Below are 27,100 nucleotides of genomic sequence, written 5' to 3'. Positions count from 1 at the left end.
CAAAAAATTTTAACCAGCACTGTTTTATATTGGTAAGATTGTTAAAAATTGAAATTTTTGTTTTAAACATGTCCCCCTCACCCAAAAACACAAAAAAATTAAACTTACATACTGCATGGTAACCAGGGAAATTTTAAAATTCACCTTACCCTAAAATCACACCATATTGCTTAGCACAATTAATGTCAAAAGCAGTGCTGGTTTCAATTATGTTTGCATTAAGTTGTTTTTATCCTTTTGATGCTGCTGCAGCAATATGGTCAAACACCTCCAAATATTTTTATATAGCCTCCCCCTCCCACATTTTCCACCAAACAGATATACCTTGGATACTCCATTAAGTCAAATCTCCCAGGACTATATGATTTCAGTCTTATTGCTGTAATTCTGAAACAGTTTATGTAACTCCAATCACTGATTGTTATTCACATATTCAAATGTTTTGTCAATGATAACCAGTCCAGTAACATATACGAGGGGTTATCAAAAAGTTCGTGGACTAGCGTCATAAAATTAAAACCGCTTTAGGCACATCAATGAATTTTAAAATATCTAGTTAGCATCATCTTTTCTATCTAAAGAATAAACCATAAATCATAGATTTTATTTTTTAATAAATTAGTCATGTTTTTGTGAGCAATGGTATGTCCAGGCGGCGCTACCTCGCACATGACGTTTTTGCGATCTATGTGGAACTGAGAAAAACTCTTTTGAAATAATCATTTGACATCCAAAAATCCCGTTAATTAAGGTATGTGTAGGGACATAATTGTTCAATAAAATATGAAATTTTCACTTCATTCTGGATGTTCTATGAAATTTTATCGTAAATTTTCACGGAATGTCCAAACAAATGACGTCAAAAAGGGGGGAGGGATTCCGTTTTCAACATTTTATAAAGTTTTGCCCCTGAAAAAACTGGTATATACCTAAAATAGGTTGAAACTGGCTACAGAGAAATAATATGCATCCAGAGTACTTGTCTTTTAATGTCACAATAGATTCAGATGGAAAAGGGATACACCGTTTATTTCGATTTGCAGTCAAGGTGTGAAAAATCAATCGCGTCAAAAAATGACGTTGATCATGTGTTGTAGGTATTGAACTCCCAAAAGCAAAATATGCGGCACAATCAAGCGCGGATCTCTCCCTATGTATTTCTCCATTTGGAATATGATATTCATTGAAGGCCACTGTTCATGACATTGTAAAGTCATATAAACAAGGCAGGTTTAAGTCCTTACTCAGCTCCAGGGAATCTCATCAAAAAAGTGTATGGGGTAGAAGAAGCGGACATTGAAAAAACAATGACGTTATCGGACGTCATAAAAAAAAAACGACGACAGCGCCGGGTGACCATATAATGTAGTTTATATTTTATAATAATTTAGCAAATAATGAACGTATCAGGCTAAAATTTTCAACATTTCTTTATTTTTTGTTGTTTTATGTTACATATAAATTTTGAAAGCACAGACTATATAGTACTAATTTTATAGCCTCAGTCCACGAACTTTTTGATAACCCCTCGTAGAGAATTTGTACCTAAATAATAAGGTATATCTCCTAGTTAGGTGTGGTAATATATACATAAAAGTTGGTTCTAATGATTTGGAAAGTAATAAGGAGCCAGATGAGGGTAGAGCAATAAAAAGAAAGTTATAAATGACAAGAGGCCCGTGGGCCACAACACCCACATGAGTCACTTTGGCCCTACTGTTTAGCATCAGATCTTTTTTCCCAAATTAAATGTGATCCTATGTTAAAATTTTGGTTGTCTTTTGTGCACCCTCTCACCCTTATACACCTTATAAAGATGGTCAAGATCTAAATAAGAATAAATCTACATAATCAGAGGATGCTTCGATATTGTGTTAATTTATCATGACTATGCTGTTCTTGAGAAGAGGAGTTTTCCCTACATAATCCTCCCTATCGTGGCCCCACCTTACTCCTCAGGGACCATATTCTGAATAATTCACAAACTGCAATACATCAGAATACTTCTGGCTAAGTTTCATCTTATTCTGTGATTTTCAAAGATTTTTATGCCCCTGAAATTGAAAGATCCCGGGAGTATATTGTTTTTGTCCTGTCTGGTCTGTTTGTCTGTTCATCTGTTTGTCTCTCTGTCTGTTGTCAACTTTAACCTAGCCCATAAGTATTGAGTGGGTGGGGCTATGGCTTTCATATTTCACTGGTGTATTACTTGGGGAATGACCTTTCTTTTGGTACCACCAATTTTAGACCTCTTGACCTTGGAGTCTGATTTACTTTTACAAAAAATATGAGACTTTAACATTGGCCATAACTTCTGAACAGTTGGAGCTGGGGCTTTCATACTTCACATGTGTATTCATTGTGAAAAGACCTTTCAGCTGTTATAAATATTTTTGATCTTGACCTAAGAGTTGGACCCACTTTTTAAAAACTTTAACCTTGGTCATAACTTTTGAATAGTTAGAACTAGGGCTTTCGTATATCATAGGTGTATTTCTTGAAACAAGACCTCTCTTTTGGTACTAAAGATGTGAGGAGGACTGAAGACAGACAAACAGATGCAAGACAACCATTGATCAAAAAGCTCAAGAGAACTTTTAGCATAGGTAAGCTAATAAAAGACCTAAGTATTTGTTATTTTGGTGATAATAAATATAAACCAGTTAAGCAGGTAATGATTCTTGTAATTACATTTACTAGTACTTATTCAAATTTCATGTACCACACTGTTCTAGTGCTAATGAATCTATTATTTACGTAGGACACTTAAACTACTTAACAAGTCAGAAACCATTTCAGAGTGACACAAAAAAGTAGCCCTCAGGCATTTCACCTGTCTCTTGATAAATATCAGCATCAAACTCAAAACTGAGAATTATCCAATCAAACAGACAGAAAATTCCACGGGAAGAATTTTTAAATTAACACTTTTATGTTTCACCTAAATTTACAGTTGTTATTTTTACAGACCTTATTTTAAATAGCAAATCATATGATAAGCAGCTTAATTTTTTCATTAATTTCTATATAACATTAAGAAGTGTGCAATCAAGTAAATGTTTTAAATAATATGAATGTAAAGTAACATATTGATCCTTATTAACATCATTGAACTTTATTGAATAAAAGGTGTGCAGAAAAAAAGCATTTGTGAAGGGAAAACTCTAAATATATATCTTATATGTGTTGTATTAATACTACAGAATTTTACCAAAGTACTGGCTCCACTTTCTTTTTCCTGATGTAATTTACATAATACAGAGTTATATCCCTTGAATAATTAGCTCAGAAATTTATACATTAAGATATTTACTCCAGTAAAAATTCCTTGTAACTAGAATTTTTCTCTTTGAGATTTTATATTTTAGAAAATAGTCTGCTCTTTTTCCTGTTGCATGTATAAAATATACATTTTAATTAGTTGATGAAGTTTTCTGCTCTTTGATCTTATACTTTTTTCTCACACGAAAATATTAACATGTTTCGGAGAACATAAATATAACAGACTGACCAAAAGCTTTTTAGAATTTAAAAAAAACTTAGTTTCTGACTGCAGCTGAATTGTTTGTTCCAGGGCCCTTGAATTATTAATTTCTCTTTAAAAAACAAAGATACTCTAAAATCATCTGAAAGAGAGGAAACTGGGAGAAAAAATGGTTACGGTGACTAGGGTGGAAAATATCGCATTCATTCACTTGACCTTTGACCTCATTCATGTAGCTTCCATGGGAACACTCTTCATAGACCTGTCTCAGCCTCTGAACTATTGTATACCCCCTCCCCCCCCCCCCCCCCCCCCTGATTTATTGCTGTACCCTGGGATTGTTGGGTCTGTACTTACGATCTGTCTGGATGGTTGTGGGGGATTTCTCCCTTCCCTAGTTTACGGGGAGATGCCAGTTTTCCCGGTGAAGACCTTCCTGTTTTTACTGGAACTAACGCCTCTGCAAGAAAGAGAAACATTAAAATTAAATATGAATAAACTCTGCACTTTAACTCTGTATTTAATTGAACAATTTGTTTTCAGTAAAAACATTCAATAAAGACTTGATAAATTATGCATTAAAGGTTTGAGAATTAATTTAAACTGGTTGTTAAGTGGCTAGGTGTTTTCTGCGCAGTGCAAGGAACTTGAAATCAATAAAGCAGTTAAATACTTATGAGCCGCTTTCATGAATGTAGACTTTTAGACATACCTCATATATACGAAAAAGAGCAAAGTGAAAAAAAGCAAAAAATAAATAGAGTCAAAGGAAAGGAATAATTATATAGGGCTTATGTTGTCACTGAATATCAGTCAAGCACCTGTTTTATATAAGGTCTATATAAATAAAGTTTCATTCTTATGAACGACACATATAAATACAAAGGTAGTGAGAAGCCTTTGTACAACTCTTGTAAGTCAAAACAAAACTTTTTAATATTCTTTTCATTTCAACATTTATGAATCTCTTTTCTATAACTTTTTAAAAGTGCTATTTCTTCAAGACATTTAAAAAAGCTTATCAAATCCTTCTCACATTTAAGTAAAGTTTTTTAATCATAAAGATAATCAGATACTTTCTGTTTAAGTAACTCTCTGAAAATGAATTGTCAATTTCTTTATTTAAGCAGACTTAAGTATCAAGGAATTTAAACTGTGTATTCTTTATATTAGACACTTTATCAGTGCATGGCCTTCAGTGGAGAAATTTAAACTTCCAATTATCAAAAAGAAATTTTTCTATAGCCTACAGTCATCAGATCATTTTAACTGACAGTCATTCAGTTTTTTTTACTTAAAAAAGAAACAGTATAACAGATGTAGGATTTCGAGTGTTGACAATGCTGATTTACCTAGCAACATGTGAATACCAGTGGATTGTACGATCAATGAAGAGCCAATAGGAGAGAGACAATTACCGTACAAAACTCAGCACCTGAAACAGGGGGTTACTGCAGCTAAACCTTTGGTCTCATTATAAGTGTGGCAAAAACCGTTAACAACATTAAACACTGACACATCAGATCAATATCATACAAACGTGTACAAATAATGGATTACAACTGACACTCAGGATTTTGTTCTACTTTCCTTTTTTTAGAGACTGACACTTTGTTTTACAGGACAGACAGTTGTCCTTAAGTTCTGCAGAGAGCATTATCATCCTCAATTCTCAAACAGAGGAACAACAAGTATCAAAAATTCATAATTGTATGAGCTTCCATGTCTAAGCATTCATAGTCATTTTTCCTCTGCCTTTCAAAAAATTCCCCCAAAAGTTACATTTTTCGACTTTCTTTAGATTGTGAGCATTCATTGATCTCTGATGTAGAGGAAGAATTCATATGAACCAAATGAGATTAAACATTCTGAAACTGCCAGATAAGACCCTGATTTTATTTGACAGAAATCCACTAACGTTTGATTTGTTTGTACAATTAAGAAGTCCAGTTTGAGATAATGAAGCGTTCTGACTTGTGTTTTGTGACTTATTCGTTTAATTATACTGGTACCCTACCCCTCTCTGATTCGGGTTCTTTGGTTTGTTTTCCCTGAGTTTTGGACTTCGTTGCTCGTTTACCACTGCCGTTTTGTCCATTTTGCTTGCTGTTATATTCTCCACCCCCTTTACTGGGCCTATAGTTAGGATAAACGTCTCTCGCCTCCCTCGGCTTGTCACTAAGTTCACCACTTCGTCTCTGCTGCCCAGTCACATTATTGTTCTCTATCTGTCTCCTGTTTAAATCGTTACCTCTGTAAGTTGCATTAAATTCCCCACTTTCTTTGCGAGAGGTTCGACTGCCGTTAGTATATGCTGTATTGTAACTTTCCATTGAGCCTGGTTTTGTAGGTAGTGAAGCATTGCCACTATCTTTAGAACTAAGTTTACTACGACTGTCTTTTGAGTCAGTTCGGGAATATCGCTTATATCTCCCAGAGTAATCCATCATTATTTCTCAATTACATGCTTTTTTAAAATCCATTAAAACTAGAAAAGCCAAGCCACAATTACAATCTCACAACTCGTAAATGATTTCCAACGTCTAATTGGTTGGAAAAAAAATTTGTCACTCAAAAGCCATTCAGTGATACGTCATTGGCAACATTGTTGACTATTTTCTAAGTGCTGGTTTCCAATTGAAAAATTCTAAAATTACTGCCTATTGTCAGAAAGCTATATTCTAGCCCTTAATCTGTAGGGTTACCAATAAAAGAACAGTAAATCTTAGCTGGGATTAATTTAAAACCATTAAAGGCAAAGTGACCATCATAAGAAATGTGGTCACTGAGTAATTGTTTAGAATTTAAAAACCAAAGACTTTGATACATCTCCTGGTTGCGTGTATTATAGCACGTCTTTCATCAACAATGGAACAGCTATACAATTTTTTTATACTTGTATGCAATATCTCAGAGGTTTCTTGATAAAATATGAAATCATCATAAGAAACAATAACAAGGTTTTTTGATCAATGTGGTCTGAATCAATGATGACTCTAACAACAGGTATTCTGTGATGCTACATCTTGGACCTATACTGTAATAGCTACAGAGCTATAATTCTTTAGAACAGAACATACAGACAGACACACCAGCAATCTGTTAGTAGATTTGTCTCTTTGCCTCTTCTCTGGTTGTCTGTCTGTCTGTCTGTATGCTCTGTTCTGAAGAGCTACAGTTCCGCAGCTACTTGTGTAACAACTAAATATCAAGATAGAACAACCTGTCACCTTCTGTTACTATTTGATTATGGATACAAAGGATGTAATAATTACTGGACATTTATGCTGTTAGGGTATTTAACATAAAATCAAACAGTTTATTGATTTTACTACTAAATTGGAGAATTGAGGTCATATTTGACCCCCTAAGAAGTGGAACCATACCAGATAGAAGTCTCTGGGTATTATAGGTTTTATTTAATCCACAAGTACTTTAAACCCCCACATTTTGAAAGAAGTAGCCATTGTATTTCTATTTAGGGGATTATAATAATCCCTGTAAAATATAATAAGCCTTCAGCCCAACAGAAGTTATCTGCTTTTACTAAAGAACGAACTGCTTGATTTCACTTAACAGTGGACCTTTTTGTTTATTTTTATATAACAATTATAACATGTGTGAAAAAAAATATTTACCGGTATGAAATGATCCAATAATAGACTCAGGCCTTTTCAAATTATATTTTATATTATGAGAGAAGTCAATTTCTTGACTTATGTAAATTAATATTCCAAGAGTCACATTTTAATAGCATATTCAGAATTTACAACAATTTAGCAGCTTTTATAGCGTAATTCAGAAATAACAAAGCTAAAAAAAAAAATCATTTATAATGTATGAGTGTTGTATCCTTAGAAATTGCATAAGACTCTCATGTTAAGACACATATACTCTGTTACAAGTAATTAGTCACTCAGTGGATCATGCATTATTGTAAAAATCTTGTCACAATTCTCAATCTTGGTTATATTATAACCAAGATTGAGAATTGTGACAAGATTTTTACAATAATGCATGATCCACTGAGTGACTTTACTTGTAACAGCTAGAGTATAATATGTGTCTTAACATGAGAGTCTTATGCAATTTCTAAGGATACAACACTCATACATTATAAATGATTATTTGTTCTCATTACTTCAGAGTTTTTCTCCAAATTGCTTTTGTCAAATGAAGCCAAAAACACGATATTACCTTTTTTAATTTCTGAATTTTTTATTTCAGGATTTGAATCAATGTTGCGAGAGATGATTTTTTTTTTAATCTATTGAACTAGAAAGTTAAAAAAAAAAACTGTTCCAAGTTCCACTGGTAAGCCAGGTTTAGGTTCTGTCATACAGTTATAATTCAAACTTTAAAATTATGAACGTTTTTGGTATTATAGCTTTACTTATAAGCTTTTATTTCTAGTCGAAGGAAAATTTCATTGAAATTTCATCTATGTAAGGAATTTTTTCCCTTTGAATTTAATAAGCCATTCATTCTAAGGACAAGAAATTTTTTAAAGTTTGTACCATTTACGTTTAATGATACATGTAAAGTATAAACATTTTTACAACACACAAAATTGTGAGATATAAAGTCAAAGTGACAGAGAGCTTGAAAAATAACTAATAAGGGATTTTTTTGTAATGTTTACGATATCATAATGGTCCCCCCACCCCCAACTAACTCATCTAACTACAAAACATCAGTTTATAAGCATAAGTGGACAGACCTTTGATTAATTGATAGAAAAAGTAGTCGTTTAGGGTCTTCTTTTTTTTTTTTTAGATAAAACAGTTTGGAAATCTTAGAGCAACCAATTTATCTCTTAATATAATACAGGTTACATACATAAAGTCTCAATTTCCTTATGATGCAAATCTTTTGGAAAGACAACTAATTATTTTTCAGTTCATATCATCTTAATTAATGTCTTTGAAAATATTTGATATGCAGTTAAACAATGGTTAAGAAATTGCCCATAAAAAATCTTCTAGCTAAAAGAACAAAAGAAAAGATACCCACAAACCTCAGAATTCAATGTGATTGTTAAAAGTTGGAGAATTAGTAATATGCATTTGAATATACATCAGAAATACTGCTCAGTTCCATTTTACCAGATCCTTAAATGTTCAGGAGATTGGATCAAGAACTAAATTTTTAGCAGTGAAGTGATAAGCTGTGAAGAGTCCAAAGATCCGGAATACAACAGAAAATGTGAGGGCCCACACAAATAGTGCCAGCAGACATCAGGGTCAATTCAGGTGTATGAAATTAAATAAAAAGACTTAACACAAAAACAAGCTGAAATAATGTCTAAGAAAGCTATCAACTGCTTTTTTCATCTTTGAATTTGAACAGAATTTGGAATATCACATGGCTGTTTCCTCTATAAATACTGTTCTTACTGTTACCATTACACCTTATAATTATAAAGGATACTAACAAAATTATCACTGATTTTGTTTAAATGCAGTGAATGACATTGTTTAGTATGTGTACAAACCAGAGGATTTGACCTGATGCCTGTTGTAAAGTGCTGGGGCAGGGACCACACATGGATACACAAGACTTACGACTATTTTCGGCAGCAGGGGCAGATTGGGATTTTTTTTGTTCTTTTTGATCCATACTCTGGGCGAAGTTGGCATCAATTTCCATGCGGCTCCTACCTTGTCTCTGCAGATTCTTGTCTATCTGAAGTCGTAGGAGCATCAGCACTTTCTCTACCACTTTAGGCTTGCAGTTTGCCAGAGCTCGAATGACCTCATCTGATAGGTCAAGGTCAAGCTTCCGTAACACTCGCCTTTAAAATAAAAAAAAACAAGAAATCAGTGAACATATGCTCTTTAGTAATACCCCCTCTCTGATGTAATGTGAATATATAGAGAATAATACATGCCCTTTTCCATATCACATCCTGTATCAGTCCGAGACACCATTATCAGCAAGAGGGCAAAAGGCCCAAGGGCTGATATTGGTCGAGGGCTAATACAGGATGTGATGTGGAAAAGGGTATGTTTTATTATGTTTATTACATACTTAGTAATGAAATACAGTACACAATTAAGTTGAGAAGAAAATAAGTACAGTATATAATAATGCACAAACCTTTTACATGTACACAGTTTATTGTCTCAAACGGTTTGGGTTTGTTTCTAATTCTATTTCAAATGAGCCTGATCCGTAATTTGAAAATTATCTTTTATTTGTCAATGAGATTATCCTTACATTCAAAATGTTAAAATTAAGAGAATATGTACCCCCAAAAATATGTTTATGATCACAATTACTGTTCTTTTTAGGTTTAATTTACTAGGGGTGTGATATTGATCCGTATCAGTCATCCAAATCCATATCAGCCCTGCAGGGCTAATACGGCTATTGTGAAATCAGGCATATCGCATATGCGAAAATCCTGTATTTATTACTATGTAACTTTGAAATAAATGTTCATATTGGAAGGGACAGATGCACAGATAATAGAAAGTTGTCATTGGATAAGTATGAAAATTTATCCTGCAACTACCCCTTGCATTGACCTAATAAAGGTAACTTAATTAATAAACCAAAGCTTTATTCGGTCACTGCCCTAATAATATTAGTTACATAGTCTTTTAGTGACGGGGTATGGGATGATACCTGGTTAGTAAATTTCATACCTGGCGAGGCGGAGCCGAGTCAGGTATGAAATTTACTGACCAGGTATCATCCCATACCCTGTCACTAAATGACTATGTAACGAATTTACCCCACCGATGAAACATTTACGTTTTATCTGTACTTTATAAATGGTTTTCTCTGCTAAATGTTTCATCGCGCTTATACTGTGCCTATTATGACGTCACGTTTGTGTTTGTGACGTAATACATCGACCGGGTATAGATTTTACTGACCGGGTATGGATTTACAACTGACCGGGTATAAGTAATCCACCGCCTTCACATGACAGACTTCAACCAATCGTAAGCCAGAATTTCACGGAAAAATCAGCAGAGGTGGGGTAATATTAGTTACACACTCAGTTAGTGACCTAATACGGATTCATACAGGGTGTGAAATGGAAATCCGTATTGGGCGAGGCGAAGCCGAGTCCCAATACGGATTTCCATTTCACACCCTGTATGAATCCGTATTAGGTCACTAACTGACTGTGTTACGAATTTATCCCGCTGAAGACCTTTCTCAATATTAAAAGAAAATTTGTGCATATTATGAAAATATTCAGTTTTAATCCAATAACAATCAACATAAAATATCGTTACGGTAACAAGAAATTTAACTAAACTACCTACGTAAACCGTTTCTTAGCCGCCATTTTTATTTACAATAACAACGCTTCGAACGGAATCGCGTGCCCGATTTTGATATTACGCCTCGACGGAGACGTAATATGGAAAATGGAGACGTAATACGGAAAATTTCAGGGCGTCATGTGATTGGCTTTTATCCAATCAGTAATCAACAAATTTGTCTGAAGCGGGATAAAGCCTCGTGCATGTATTCCAACATTCTAAAAGCATTGTGACGTCACGTATATTACATTGTTTACGCCATGGCATCATAGTTTCAACTGCAGAGATGTGCCTAAATCTGTCAGAAATATCTTGTCTTGGACGTTCAAATGTAAAATATTGTTGCAGGATAAACAAAATACATGATAACTGTCTTGAAATATAAGCAATATACTTTGGCTTGGGTTGAAAACGTATGAGGGCTCAGCAAGCCTCGCCCTCTATCACCCTTTCTTACCCTCGTCCAAATATCACTTATATTTCAAGACAGTAACCGTGTATTTTATATGAATCCCACCTTATGGCATGCCTTAGCAAAGACTGTGCTAAAATTTCAAGCATCTGTGAAGAGTAATTGCTAATTAAACTGATGAAAATTTGTTACGGACAGACAGACAGACACACAAAATGTTCAGTAAACAGTTACCCATTCAGTAGATAGGTAACTGTTCAGTAGATAGGTAACTGTTCAGTAGATAGTTACCTGTTAAGGTAGATAGTTACCTGTTAAAGTAGATAGTTACCTGTTAAGGTAGATAGTTATCTGTTAAGGTAGATAGTTACCTGTTAAGGTAGATAGTTATCTGTTAAGGTAGATAGTTACCTGTTAAAGTAGATAGTTACCTGTTAAGGTAGATAGTTATCTGTTAAGGTAGATAGTTACCTGCTAAAGTAGATAGTTATCTGTTAAGGTAGATAGTTATCTGTTAAGGTAGATAATTACCTGTTAAGGTAGATAGTCACCTGTTAAGGTAGATAGTTACCTGTTAAGGTAGATAGTCACCTGTTAAGGTAGATAATTACCTGTTAAGGTAGATAGTTACCTGTTAAAGTAGATAGTTACCTGTTAAAGTAGATAGTTATCTGTTAAGGTAGATAGTTATCTGTTAAGGTAGATAATTACCTGTTAAGGTAGATAGTCACCTGTTAAGGTAGATAGTTACCTGTTAAGGTAGATAGTCACCTGTTAAGGTAGATAATTACCTGTTAAGGTAGATAGTCACCTGTTAAGGTAGATAATTACCTGTTAAGGTAGATAGTTACCTGTTAAAGTAGATAGTTACCTGTTAAGGTAGATAGTTACCTGTTAAGGTAGATAGTTACCAGTTAAGGTAGATAGACACCTGTTAAGGTAGATAGTTACCTGTTAAGGTAGATAGTTACCTGTTAAGGTAGATAGTTACCTGTTAAGGTAGATAGTCACCTGTTAAAGTAGATAGTTACCTGTTAAGGTAGATAATTACCTGTTAAGGTAGATAGTTACCTGTTAAAGTAGATAGTTACCTGTTAAGGTAGATAGTTACCTGTTAAGGTAGATAGTTACCTGTTAAGGTAGATAGTTACCATTTAAGGTAGATAGACACCTGTTAAGGTAGATAGTTACCTGTTAAGGTAGATAGTTACCTGTTAAGGTAGATAGTTACCTGTTAAAGTAGATAGTTACCTGTTAAGGTAGCTAAACACCTTTAAGGTAAATATAGTTACCTGTTCAGTAGATACCAGTTCTCCATCTTCTGTTTTGTGGCAGCAGCGGGTGAGTAGTTATGGAGTTCCACTAGCTTAGGGAAGTAGTGGTTTATAATTTCTGCTATAAGCACTGAAAATAAAACAGAATGTAATAGTAATAAATTATTTGCAACTGTATTTTGAGCATATACAATCTATCGTCCATTAAATCGGCCTTGTGTCTCTTGAAAATTAACAAATTAAAGACAAAAGGTTTGAAAAATTAGGTTACTTATTTAATTTATCATGTACTGTTTATGGATTGTATATTTGTCCAATATATTTTTTTTTACAAAAACAGTGGTGGTATGATTAGCAAAAGTTTATTTCTTGCTTCACTGACATTTTTGTCAGGAAACACATCAGCTTTTATTAAAATTCAATGACTTAAAAGGTAATGATTTTCAGGGGTCCAATAATACTTATAGGTGAATAACTAAAATTGATCTCAAATTAACAATGTAAATATTGATTCTGCCTTTAGTTTTTTGCTGCTACTTTGTGGATAATGTTCAAATCAATAACAACACAAATTTCATTTAAGTTAAACAATGGATTCTCAGTAGATAATGTATGTACGTAAATATGTAAATTTAAGTTTTTTTTTTAAGTTTTACCCATTATTTTCCTCTTATGTCATTAGTATTGAACTTTCAGGCTATAAATAATGTACATGTTGTTCTCAAGCATGTACTGAATGCTCTTAACATAACACAGGCAAGGTTTTATCATCAGATAATAGTTTTACAATGTAAAATATACACAACACAGTTCATAAAGTTTTACCTATACATACATGTAATTACATATATTGAGTACAAATAATTTAGAGAGGGCAGAAATTGGATATCTACAGATCATCCCCTCCCTTTAAAAATATCAAATAATTACTTTGGGCAAATCTACAAATTCAGGTCTAAAGTGCTGACTATACGTATGAGACAAGGAATCTACAAAACGAAACAAAAATAGCGCCTAGCACTTTTAATTTGAATTCACCTAGTCTTTAGTTTTAGAGTTTTCTCCTTTTTTTTTTTACATGACCGGGGTACTGTAATCATACTTTTATTTCGTGATGACTTTTTTTTTGCGATTTACCAGGGATAAAGTAGTTCACGATGATTAATTTTCACAATCAAGCCTCTGTTGTATCTGTTGTTAATAGACAAATACACTTTAAGGCGATCGGTTTGCGGCGAGATATATTTGCGATGACAAGGCTCTCGCGAACTTCGCGAAAATTTCTTGCACGCAAATAAAAGTTGGTTTACAGTATCTTTCAACCAGATTCTCTTTGTACATATGCTTCACCTGCCTATTACTGTAAGCTTGGAAAAGGGGTGTCCATTTAATAAGCTTAATGCTGGTGCAGGATTATCGTATTGTTAAAAATTTGTTTCAATTTTGTGCATGTAGAGTGAAGGGGAGGGATTGAGATGGTCACTGATTAGCTTTACTACTTATTTAAAATTGTTTAGGGGAGATATGGAGAGGTATCTCAGAAAAAGGTGTTTATTTTCCTTAACAACAAACTATTCCAAAGCTAATCAGAAAATCAAACAATTTAGCTGTCTCATTATCTCAAACATTGTAACTAAGACATTTAACTCTCGTTTACATAAAAACTTTTCTACCCAATACAGGGTCTAAAACAGAAGTGGTTTAAGTGACAAAGGCCTTGTATTTAAACTGTAAGCAACCCAAGTGAAATTAGGTAAGGCTGTTAAGATGGCTGGGTCTGAAAGGCAAATATGGCCTGCCCAAATATTTCCCTTGCAATTCAGTCTGTGGCAATATTAAATACGAACAGTTTGGATATCTATCGATATCATATTATATGACAGAAAAGAAAAACACCCACGGAACCTTAAAAATAGATTCAATTTGAAATGTTTCAGCAAAATAATTAAGAATAAATGAGGTCCATAATGATCCAATACCTCAAATGTTAATGGAAAGCCATTTAATAAATAAAACAATATTAATACTACGTGTATTTAATGAAGTGAAATATAACATGGTAGATATATTAATGTATGCATTAATTTATCTTTATAAAGAATACTTGGGGCATGCAAATTATTATACTTCTACATTATATTTTTATATATTTTTCAATATAAAACTTTAAATAAAAAATATCTCATAAATATTGATGGAATTAGAAATAGTACTTGGTCCATTGGATAAGATGAATTTAACAGAAGTTCAATATCAGACAATATGTCCAAAGAGTGAAGAACAGTGATCCTCACTGTACTATACATGCATGTTGTCATTAAATTTGCAGTTTTCACTGACAATTAGATGTTTCATTATGAATGAAATACTACCATTTAATGATGGAAAGAGAAAAAAATATTGCTTTTTTTTTTTTTATTAAAACAGAGGTGCATTATAAATAATTTATCATTTCTAGGAATCAAAACAGGTCTACTGTAAAACACATTATAATGTAAAAGTAAAAATTTTTATTGCCCTCCTAAAAAAATCTATGAGAGGACTTTGACTTTTGACTTCCTGTAAATTGTAATACTTTAGGATTGGTTTTATTAATATTGAATGTCATGTACTGATTGGCGACAAAAATGTCCACACCAAATGTCACCAATCAGAGGAAGTAATCAAATCAAATGGGTCAACTAAATATAGGAAATTAATCAATATAAGCAAGAAATTAACATAACTTCAGAGGAATGCTGCTATTAAGAGTTAGTCTGAAACTGTTATCATATAGTTAACTATAAAAAGAAATATGTAATGAAAACCTTTTGTGTAATATGCTTTTTTTAAATTTGTTTTTCAATTTTCTAATGATTGTTACAGAAAAAATGACATGTTCAACAATAAAGGTTTTCTATTGATTTTTACAGTGTTCCATGTCTTGTTTGATTTCAAACCCAATTATAAAATATGGATAATCATGAAATCTATTTACATAGAACTTTCTTCTGTTTGGAATGGTGATAGGTTAACAATACATTATTGAGTAGACTTCGGTGAAAACCACCAGAACAGTTTTCAAGTCTGCCATTTATCAACATTGTGTCAATAAATTAATGTGAAAAATATTGGTCTAGTAACTAATCTTTGATTCTAAGATAGAGCCTTTTCAATACCCCTGGCTTACACTTTGATTTGTTAATCACAGGTTTGATGATACATACTGAACTTAAATGACTTACTTATCTACAGAAAAGGCACATTTCATTAACTAGTTATTATTCAATTGCGATGAAAATGGAGGGAATACCTACGTAACACGCATTATGTAAGTGTAGGTGATTGAGAGAGTGTGTAATTTCCATTGCACAAATAATAATTCACATCGGGATCTATGTGCCTTTTTGCCAGGGATGTCCCACTTTGTAGTATTCCCTTGATGTATTTTTTTATTATCAGCATGCATATATCTGTTCCACAATGATCTAGCTAATAATTAATTTTTCCTCATGGTTTTGGTTAAGCTCTCCAAAACTTTAAAGAACATATAACTTTACTTTGTTTAAAATATAGAAATATTATGATTTATGCAGCCAGTTCTTACTGGTACTATATTTTTTAAATTCTTTTTTAAAAAAAAAAAAAAAGTATATTTTGCTTACAGATAAAGTTTAAAGACCAAGAATTAGAAACTTGACTGGTAAATACTATTGCTTGCCAAATTCTTGGGATAAGCTGCCTGATTTATTCCTGGGATTATGAATGATTATAGTGAATTTCGATATATTATAAATATTGTTGAAAAAATGGTATTGGAAAATTTAATCTAAGGGTGCAACGACCGTCATTTTTCTTCAGCTCTGACATTATTTTTATTGCAATTAAACATGAAGTTCTAAAATCCTTTAGTTTCCAGGGTGTCATAAATGCAGTTCTTTACAATTTGGCTATTAGGCCCTAAATCAATCAAATAATTCTTTACATTATAAATGTTTAACTTTTTGTGAGAATTAATTTTCAGTTTTCAGTGTATTCTGTAAATTAAAAAAGAAAAGTATATAGATATATTTAATGCTATACCCAATTTCAGTTTTCTACATTAAGACTGAACTTAGCAATATTTAAAGAAAGTAATTTATCTGGAAAGTTTACATTACATTGGCAATGGATCAAATGCAGAATGCACCAGGTATAAATCCTAAGTTAACCTGGCATGCCTCCACATATAATGAGTATGAAATCAAATTGCAATAATTGAGCTAATCCATTACCTCCATCGGAAAAATCTTTCCCAATGTTCTTTTTAGGCCTCGATAATGGAATTCTATCAATCCATTGGTATAAATTTTCTAATTCGACATCATCGAAATATTCTTCCATGTCCACGCGTGTTAACCCGTTCAGTTGTCGCCTAAATGTTATAGTTTCCATTTCTTATTGAAATTGTACATTTGTCAAGTGAAAAAAAAATAATTGTATGTCAATAAATGCTAAATCAAACTCCTATACACCATTCATAAGAACTTCCGATTGCAAACTCGCCCATGAAACTGTCTTGTCTCCGCTTCAATGCTCACGGGTCAAAGTGGAAATCCGCTTTGTTGTCGTTAGTAACAAGCCAATTTCCGCCTGGAAAGTGAAAGTAGAATAATAAATTATAAAGATTGAAAACTACTTATCCATTTTTTTCATAATATAAACTTATTTAAAACACAATATGATTAAATAATGTATTGATCACAACAATAACAGTAAAAAAGAAGATTATTTTGAGTAAATATTTGTGTGATAATTAGTTTGCTCTCTGATACGAAGCGAAAAATGAAAATAAAAGTAGAATTTGTACCGGAAGTATTGCAACATTTTGAGTAAACTGTAAAAGTATTCCGTTTATGACTCGATCAACTCGCCTGTCTCGAATGTGAAGATGTGAAAACACTGGTAAATATTTTCTTTAACGTTCTGCATTTATTCATTTACAATGTACATATTCTGTTCAAGTAGGCAATAATGCAAATAGGTCTACCAGCACAGCTGCAGCATGTAAAAGCTGCATGTTGTTGAATGCAATACACACAGGGAAAAGATTTAACATACTCATTTCAGACTTTACTGAAGACGTTAGCCATGTAGTGATTTAAGTTTGTTATTTATTTCTGAGTATCGTCATGATAAGAGAAAAATGTAACCCTGTCCTCTAGCAGGAAAAGTGAAATGCTTTTCAAAGTAATATTTTCCTGTTTCAGCATGTTGTGATTAAAATAACTATGACTGTCAACATGGTTTACAGATTTCACATTATTGCACCATGTGAACATTATGAGGAAATATAACATTTATAGCTCACCTGTCCTGAGCTAGATTTAGTTTCTGATGATCACTAATTGTATGCAGGTGTCCGTCTGTCCAACCCCATCCGTCTATAAACTTTTTATATTTTCAACTTCTTTTTAGAAAAATTTTAAAAACCGCCAGTCTAAAAAGCTAAAACTTATGTTTGAAAGTGTGGATTGTAAATTGTTTAATTTACGCCCTCCATGGGTAGGGTACGTAGGGCCACAATAAAAAATTTAATTGCAATAAAATATGAAGGAAAATCCTAATTTAAAGATATTTTACTCAAGAACCACTGGAACAGAAGAGATGAAACTTATGTGAAGACTTCTGAGGCATTATATATTGTAAATTCTTCAATTCATGGTCTGCTGGGAGTTAACATTTACAAGGGTAGTGTAGATTGTAAATTTTCCAGAGCATGTCCCCATGGATGGGGCCATAATAGGACTAATTTGGGAAAAATCTTTAAAACTCCTTTTCTCAAGAAAAGCAAAGTCATGATGAACATGTTAATGTGAATAAGCATCCTCTGAAAGTGAAGATTCAATTTTTGTTTAAAACTTAGCTCTGTTATGGGATGGAGCCACAAAAAGCAATCAAAATTTTGAATTTAGGAATTTCTATTGCAGAACAACAAGTTCCAAAGCAACTCAGGTGAGCATTGTGGCCCATTTACATGTAGATAGTGGCTAATCCCAATATCATGTGGATAAAATTTTTAGTTTTAGCATGTTTAGTATCTCAGTCTGCAGTATATTGTTCTCTCTAAAAAGTAACGGTTTTATTTTTTTGCAGCATCTACAGTTATTGATCAGTTCTTTAGAGATTTCAATTGGAGTGAGGACTCTAAGTTCTGAAGCATGGATACATCAGGGAAGTCACTTTTGTCCAAGTGGTCACTGAAAGACACTGGTAAGAAATCAAAGTACTCAGAAGTACAGAGAGCCGGGCTCATTTACAGAGTAGAATCATTATGAATTTCTTACATGAACCATACGTTTATATTGTATTAACCATGTTAACAGATTAAAAAAAAGAATATCAGATTTAAAATTCTGATGAATAAAATTTTTAAATCTATCAATATAAATGATAAGACACTGACAGTGAGTTTCTATCATAATACCACGGTCCGATTTTGTCAGAATCAGAATTAATCTGGTACCGCAACTGAAAATAAACAAACAGGCCAGTCTGGTTCCCTCTCCTGCTTTTCTTCGTATGTGTAGAGAACTAAGACACATGTAACACTGATTATCAAAACTCCTTACACCAATGAACTATGTTCTTTGACTTAAGACTGAAGTTTTCAAAGGTACTAAATATGTTTATTTATTTATTTAGATAAAACTTCGTTTTATTTTTGTTGCTTTATTTAGCGTTTGTATTATCTCAAAAGTGGTTGAGAGTAAGAACTATATTTTTACACGTAACTTTAAAATGGCGATTATGGGGTTAACATCCTGTCTTGAACAGGATCACATAAGCCGGCAATTGCTCTTTGAGCAATAAGCCCGGCTAAAAATCATCATGTTAAAGTTCATATACTAGTATTACATATAAGTGTCAAAACTCCCTATAAACAATTGTCATATCTTGGGCTAATTTTAGGTTCCTTTGAGCTATTCAAGTGTTCTTGAAGACAGACCATAAAAAAAGTTTCTTACTTTTGTAAATAAAAGTACACATTCAGAAATATTAGTAATAATTGAAAAATAAAATTGTGTTAGAAATGAGTAATGGATCTGGAGGATGAAAACCACTAATTGTAACAAAGAATGCAGGAATTAAAGAAAAAATCAAGAAGGATTACTCACTCAAAATCTGTTTTAAAAAAAATTTATACAATTTACAGTGCATATAGGCTTACCAGAATATACGTGTATTTTACATGCGTAAAAGTGAAGCAGCTAGCCAATAATTTAGGGTATGTTCTGCTCTCCTAATGTGGAATAAATTTTCTTTTGCAGGTATAAAATCTAGCTTAATAAGCACAGGGTTACAGAGCAATGTATCAGGTGGGAAAAGTTCAGGTTTTGAAAGCAAGCTTTCAGCTGGACCCCAAGTGGGATCTAGTTTATCCACTACCAGAAAGAGAAAACCACTCACCACCAAATCTTCCATCGAAGACAAGAAACCATTAGTTGAAAAACCTCATCTCAAAAGTTCTTTGCTAGGATCTTCTCTTTTAACGAGTGGTAGTCTGAAGAGCTCTCTTCTGGGCTCATCTACACTGAGTTCTAAGACCCCTCCACCCTCCTCACTGAGTTGTAAGACTCAGACCAGGAGCAGCCATGTTACCCCACAATCAAGACCCTTGAGTGGTTCTCTTCTAGGAAATACAGCTGCAACCAGTCTTCTGTCTGGGTACACTACCTCAGCCCTATCATCCACATTAAGTGCTGGTAGGTCCCTGCAAGGGCAGGATACCTCCTTAACCAATCAGAAAGTGTCTGTCTTGTCACATGCCTCAGTTCTGACCAATCAGCAACCAGTAGGAGGAGTATCTCTACAGTCCAGCTTTTTAATGACCCCGAGTAAGCTGCCAACAGGACTTTCTGACTCAAAACCTAAAGGCACCAAAGAGAAATCAGGTCAGTCACAAGCCAAACAGAAGTCAAAGAAACGAGCGGCAGATGATAGACTAGAATTTGATAAATACAAGGCTAAGGCCCCTCGTTATGACCTTAGGAAGGTAATTCCAGAAGAAAAGGGAGTAGAGGTGCCAAAGTTTGTAAATCCAAGCAAGGATCCCAGTCTGAACAGACCAGCTATCCCACTGCATGATGTCAACGGCTTAAAGGTTAGAAAAATAACGTATAGAAAATGCAACCAATGAATGACAGCTCAAAAAAAGATTCTTTAAATGAAGTTTAGCAGTTGCAGCCAGTTATATAGTTTACCTGTGTTTACTATACCTGATTTTTACTATTTCTCTATAGCTGGCTCTTATCAATGCTGTAAGTGGATCCTTGATTTGTCAGCCAGACTTCTCCAAGAGCAACGACCTGACCAGGAGAGCCCTGTCTGAGATGTCAGAGAGGGTCGTGACCTATGACCCAGAGTTCATTCTTAAGGTACATTTTGAAAATATCTAATTTTTAGAGGAGTACTTCTTAGAATGAATTGCTTGTACATCAATTTATCTTTTTTACCTTCATTTTAGAAATTTGATAAAATCATAATTATTTTATAGGTTGGATTTGTGCATATTATCTTGTAGAAAAAGAAATCTCATATTATGTCTGTGTATTTATAGGTTGCTTTGTACACAAGAAAGGAGTTAAACATCAGAACTACAGCAAACTTCCTTCTGGCTCTCTGCTCCAATGTAGAGGTCTGTCGACCATATCTAAAAAAGTACTACTGTGCTTCCATCCAGTTGCCCTCTGACTGGATAGAGGTGGCAGAGATTTATCAGGTGAGTGTAGTTTGACAGAAGTGACATTTTTATATTCAGATAGGATAGAGGTGGAATTATAGTATCCAATTAGGATAAAGGTTGCAATATTGTATCCAGAATAGAGGTGACAATATTGTATTTAGCAAAGGGAGATTTGTAAGGTATATCTGGATAGAGGTGGCAATGTGTTGTATCCAGTCAGAATAGAGGTGGCAATAATGTATCCTATTAGAATAAAGGTAACAATGTTGTATCCAGTCAGGATAGAGAGGCAATGTTGTATTCTATTAGGATAGAAGTGTCTGACACATCTTTTTCATACATGTATTTGAATGTTATTTTTTTTGTTAAGATTAATTACTTTTAATGATAATATGATTATCTGTTTTCTGGCAGGCGTTCCATGACACCAATTTGTCCCATGGCTCTCTGCCAGCAGCCCTGCGTAAAGCCATGATCATGAAGTTCCCTGAGTTTGACCAGTATCAGTTAGGTACGACATCTTCTGTATTTATTTTTTTATTCAAAAGTGAAATATTCAAGTACAGGAAATTCTTGCATATATATTGAATAAAAAATTTAAACAAAACAGTTTTCCTTCCCTGTAGTTCTAAAACATATCAGTTATAATAATTAAAATTATAATAAATCATTGATCATATCTGGGACTTCCCTATTTGCATGCTTTACTGTATACTCAAAAGAATTCCAGTAACATATACACTCTTTTATGAATCTGAAATGCATGAAAATAGAGTAATGGCCAAATAATGCATAAACAGAAAATCCAGAACAAATGATGTAATTAAAAAAACACAACAATAAACCTGTGTTTGTTACAATATTGTAGCAAAATATAACAAGGAAAGCTCAATGAAGAAAAAGAAGAAAAAAGAAAAGAAGGAAACTGAATCAGTCAGGGGTCGTGGAGGGCATGCTGGGGTCAGAGGACGTGGAGGTCGAGGTGGGGTCAGAGGTCGAGGAGGTGCAATGAGAGGTCGAGATGCCAGAAATGTGTCAACCAATCAGAGAGGCAACTGGGATTCCGATAGCGATGAGGAAAGTGATGAGGAAGAAAACATCCATCGTCAGGTTAGATATTCCAAAGTAGGCATATACAGTACAATCTTGTCATGTTAATCTTGACTGGACCAGAATAAATTTTAAGAAATTGGAAAATTCAAGATAGTAAGGTTCAAAAACTTTTTGAAAAAGTCATTGGGACTGCCAACGACTTCAACCTATCACTGGTATTCTATACATTGGTGTATATCATTCAGAGTGTTAGAAGTATGAAAGAGATTTCAAGACTCAGGCTCCATATTTTTCTAAGATTGTAGAATTATTTTAACAGCTGAGTGATGTGGTGTATGATGAAGAAGATCACACACAGGAGGAAATGGAGAAAATCAAATTCTCCATAAAACAACTGATCCGTAAACTTCACATCATCGAACCAGTGGACCATGTCATGTCTATAATTGGAAAAAAGTTAGTATTTCTTATAAAAGTACTTGGCATCTACGTGTAATTTAACTTTCAATTCAAAAAAAGGGTACCTTCTTATCAGTAATTTCTAAGAATGTGTAGGTATTACAAAATTTGTTGTTTGGTCAAACCGCAAGGAAGAAAATTGCAAAATTTTCTATTTCCAATCTCAGGTATTGCAAATCAAATAGAATTTCAAAAATTACTAATTAAAAAGATTGTTTGTGTTCTTTGAATCCAAATTTGAAAAATAAACTATTTGACAATTAGTAGTTTTCAGATTTTTTAAACTTGCCCTTTATTATAGGTATCCCGACACGCTAGAGGCATTTTACAAATCCCGACTCCCGGGGGAATGGGATCAGGATCGGGCAGGGAAGAGGATGAAGCTTCCTGTCCCTGAGACATGGGAAACACAGGTGTCCCTCAAAGGGAACAAAGCCTCTACTTGGGAGGACCTCATTGGTCAGTTATTGTTTCAGCTATTGATTTCACTGGTCTGTTGTTATCATTACTTCTAATTCTATTGGTCAGTTATTATCCTAACCAATGATCTCACTGGTCAATTTTTATTCTTGATTCTGATATCATTACTTAGTTATTATCCTGATGAACAGTTTCATTTCTCTTTGTTACACATTATTTGTAGTGAAAAATACATGTTTCACATTTCACTAAACAATTTTTTTATGTAACAGATCACAAAAAGCTGCCATTCATGGCTATGTTGAGGAACTTAAGGAATCTGATCAAAGCTGGTATTTCCCAGAAACATCATCAACAGGTTCTGCGTCGACTCACTGATGAGGTATAAATTATGTTACTGTATCAGACATCAAGCCAAAGTCACTATTAGGTATAATGTGTACAATGTATTATGTTGTGGTTTCAGAAATCAAGCCAAAGTGGGAATGGCATAATTTTTTTTTTTTTTTTTGGAATTCTGAATGCTTCTAGTGGAAAATAGAGGAAACATCTCTTCTTGAAAGAAAATTTGGAAAATAATAAATAAATTTTTCTTTAAAATTTTATACATGTAATGGAGAAAAATTTTTAGACAGCAACATCACACCACAGTGACCACTTGTTGAACTTGGGTATTGATATAACTTGAAATGTCAGGATGTGTGGGTTTTTAAAAATTGAACCTGTCAATTTTAGAGTTACTAAGTCAATGTTAAGGTCAAAACAAATATGCCTAAGGTAGCAAAACTATATTGAAATTCATCTGGTATATGTAGGACAAAACTTCAAAACCATTGTGTTTGAAGAGAATGTATATTATGGAAAATATCTGTATGTGTTCTGATATTAAAACTATGCCAGATATGCTGCCTACAGGGAGAGAAAAACTTTCAAGATTTAATCTGTATTCTGAGGTCAAGGTCAAAACAATTCATAAACACTAGAATGACTCAAAAAAAAAAAAATTATGATTTTCTGATGTAAGGTCTTGCATTTTTTTTTCAAATATTGAAAAAAAGCAACACATTTATGACACATTGGGTGTTTTTGTATTCTGTGTACTGTGTCTATTTATATACTTTTTTTTAATACAGAGACAAGTTGCCAATAGTAAGCAGTTTCCCTTCCGGTTCTTTTCTGCCTATGAAGTTCTAAGTGGACTTGAAAAAGAATATGAAACAACTCGTAAGTATAAAACATTCTGATTACCCATTATGTACTGAATGTTTTATCTGGATTTTTGTAGGCAATTTTTTGAAACTTTGCATAGGTTAGTAAATAAAATGCTTTTGCCTTATACATGTACATTATTCATTATATGTAAATTTAGCATCAAAGTGTAAATGTTAATTAACTACTTCAAAAAGAAATACTAAAATTAATTTATAAACTAAAATGTATAAAATGCAGTAGAAAAAGTTCAGGAAGTTGCGATCAGATCATTTTAAAATTCATCCCTAAAGTTTCAACTGCGATTCCCTTCTTGATTGTGTTTATATGAATGATTATTATGCTTGAATTGACATGAGTGAATATTATTAGGTGTAAAATAGCTGATGTTGATTTCTGATTTTAGAGAAGAAGCTTGTGGAGTTGGCTGAGATGGAAGCCTCTGGTATCTCTAGGTCTCAGGTCGCCCCCAGGGGAGGAAGAGGAAGGGGGCGGGGCCGAGGGCGTGGGGGAAAGGGAGATAACTGGTGGATCGAGAAAAAAAATAAACAAAAGGAAGAAAAAAAGAAACCGAAGTAATATTCCACATAAATAATTCTAATTCATGTTACTCTAAGCAGTCATTGAAGTGGGTTATTTAGTTTGATAAGTAAAGTTTATAAAAAAATTTATTAAAGATTATTCTTTCATAATAATATAACCGTATCTTTAAGTGTTGAGGGGTTGCTTTAATTAACAGAGAGACAGCCTTTGACAAGGCAATCATCAATCGTTACAAGAAAGCTCTGGACACCGCAGTCAAGATAGCCACAGTCTACAATGTACAGCCAATTAGGGGCCGAACCATAGTACTGTCTGACTGCAGCGATAGAATGAGAGTCAACTGCACCGCGGCCAGGGGCCTGGGAAAACCTAGACAGGTAAAAAAAGGCCTAAGTTTGTGGCTGTATTTGCCATCCATGCTTTATTTAATTCCTATACATTATATGTAATTTTGAATTTCAATATACAGTAAAATATCATTATCTGGAACTGGATGTGACCGAGGAAATACTTCGAGATATCCGAAAATTTGAAATACCGGTGCTAAAATATTTAAAGAATAAGTTGTTGAGACTTCAAAATCACATTAACATATCACTGGTATTCGAGTTATTGATATTCTAGATAACAAAGTTCAACAGAAGTGTACAATTTAAGAAGGTTTTACCGACTTACTATTTGATCACACACATATACAGTAATATACTTTGTTCCTAACACAGATGTTGGAGGTGGCTCTACTGATGGGACTGATGTGTAAATACTCCTGTGAGGAGTGTGAGTTTGTCACCTTCAAGGAAACCACCTGGGAACAAGCCAGTGTTCAGCCCGGAACCATCCTAGACAATCTAGACAACCTGCTCAAAAAGGTTAGAATTTTAATTGCTAGCTGTCTTCAATTATATGTTTCATTGTTTGAAAAGAATAAATGAAATTAAATCTGTCTAGAAATCAACACAAGTTACATATTTCTTATTTTTTTAAGCCAATTTTTGTTCTGATTATTGTGAAATGCTTTAAAACTAAAGGTATATAGTAAAGTTTTTGTAATTTATGACATTATTTTGGTAGATAAATTTCCCAGAAGTCAGTGGAAAGACAGAAAAAATGCCAAATGGATTCCCTGAGTCCATTCTGATGGAGAAACTCAGAGACAGAATACAGGTATGCATATTATATGTAAGATTCATTACTGATTTGACTGGTTTCCAGTAACCATTCTGTATCTTTTTGTACTTGCTATTTGACTCTGCTGTATAAAAATGCTTTATTTTCAAGTAACAACTTTAAAAATGTAGTGAGATTATAGCATCATAATGTAGTAATCACTTTGTCCATCTGTCTATATTTTTCTGTCACTCCCCATCACTTTGTCTGTCTGCCTGTAATTATCTGTCATTTTTTACACTATCAAGACCTCAGTGGCTTTTCCAGGGTTTGTTCTGTAAAGAGTCCATGAAACTGATATATAAAACAATAACTTATATTGAAGTAACATCACAGTATCTACTCTGCTATAGGTGGATAACATCGTCATCCTTTCCGGAGGAGATCTTGCAGCGACTCAGCAGAAAATTCTCTCTAACTTCCTGAAGAAGTATCGACAGATTGTCAACCCTAACCTTCTCTATGTCAACATCTCCTTTGCAGGGAAAGGCTGTGGGTGAGTAGGCGCATTGTCTCCATCAGTGCTTCTTTATTTTGATTTCTGTTTCACTGAAAATGATTAATAAATGAGATGAGCAAATTAAGAAATACTATGAGACCTGACCACCCTGTAGATTTTGCTTAACATTTTATTTAAACTACAATTCTAAAGAATCATTTATATTTTGTGCAAAACAATTGATTTCAATATAAATACATGTTTGTTCATCCATGTAAATGGTAAAAGATATATGTATCTCTATTTGGTTTACTTTCAGTTTCTCTCAGTCTATCAAACCTGAGCATGATAATGATATCTACATCTCTGGTTACAGTGATGCCATTCTCAGGTAAAGTTATCAAATCTCTGCACAGAAAAGTACAGGTAAACTTTGGTATCTTGAACATTTATATCTCAAATACCAGGGTACATGGATATGAAAAGTAGTTTGAGGTCCCGACTACTTACTTTTATATTTTCACCTTCATGTCTCATTTTGTGGAAAATCAAAAATCTGGTAAAAATTCAGCCCCTATTATAAAGTTCAAGATATTAAGGTTTGACTGTACATTAAGGTATCCATTGTACAAATAGGCTGTAATTTTGGTAAA

The 27,100-nt window shown here is 33.5% G+C and overlaps 2 protein-coding genes across 2 annotated transcripts; one reads left to right on the top strand and one right to left on the bottom strand.

Moving 5' to 3' along the window:
• Positions 1-260: 260 nt before the first annotated feature.
• LOC134271405 (sperm flagellar protein 1-like) lies at positions 261-17,025 on the bottom strand. Its single transcript, XM_062753610.1, has 5 exons — positions 16,707-17,025; positions 12,472-12,583; positions 9,049-9,278; positions 3,842-3,944; positions 261-387 (listed from the first exon to the last, which is right to left on the bottom strand). The coding sequence occupies exons 1-5, from the start codon at positions 16,864-16,866 to the stop codon at positions 261-263; spliced, it is 732 nt and encodes a 243-aa protein (XP_062609594.1). The 5' UTR covers positions 16,867-17,025.
• A 1,547-nt stretch (positions 17,026-18,572) lies between these two features.
• LOC134271406 (telomerase component p80-like) lies at positions 18,573-26,838 on the top strand (the record flags this gene model as incomplete). The annotated part of the gene is made up of 16 exons (XM_062753611.1): positions 18,573-18,684; positions 19,743-20,575; positions 20,715-20,849; positions 21,032-21,193; positions 21,572-21,668; positions 22,026-22,267; positions 22,530-22,666; positions 22,971-23,128; positions 23,362-23,471; positions 24,223-24,313; positions 24,705-24,873; positions 25,038-25,218; positions 25,564-25,710; positions 25,913-26,005; positions 26,362-26,504; positions 26,767-26,838. Coding segments are annotated over exons 1-16 (2,822 nt in total), but the record flags the coding sequence as incomplete, so codon positions are not given.
• Positions 26,839-27,100: the final 262 nt, after the last annotated feature.

This window comes from Saccostrea cucullata, unplaced genomic scaffold, assembly GCF_032062105.1.
Source record: "Saccostrea cucullata isolate Sc308-1 unplaced genomic scaffold, CSIRO_AGI_Scuc_v1 ctg17193, whole genome shotgun sequence".
Classification (NCBI taxonomy): Eukaryota; Metazoa; Mollusca; class Bivalvia; order Ostreida; family Ostreidae; genus Saccostrea; species Saccostrea cuccullata.
Note: the sequence above shows the minus strand (reverse complement) of the source record. Positions and strands in the feature narration are given on the sequence as shown.

Coding starts and splice junctions, on each gene's coding strand:
- LOC134271405 (XM_062753610.1), bottom strand. CDS start 16,866: ATGGAAACTATAACATTTAGGCGACAACTGAACGGGTTAACACGCGTG. Junction 3,945..9,048: donor CCCTGCTGCCGAAAATAGTC/GTAAGTCTTGTG, acceptor TCTTTCTTGCAG/AGGCGTTAGTTCCAGTAAAA. Junction 388..3,841: donor CACAACCATCCAGACAGATC/GTAAGTACAGAC, acceptor AAACTGTTTCAG/AATTACAGCAATAAGACTGA.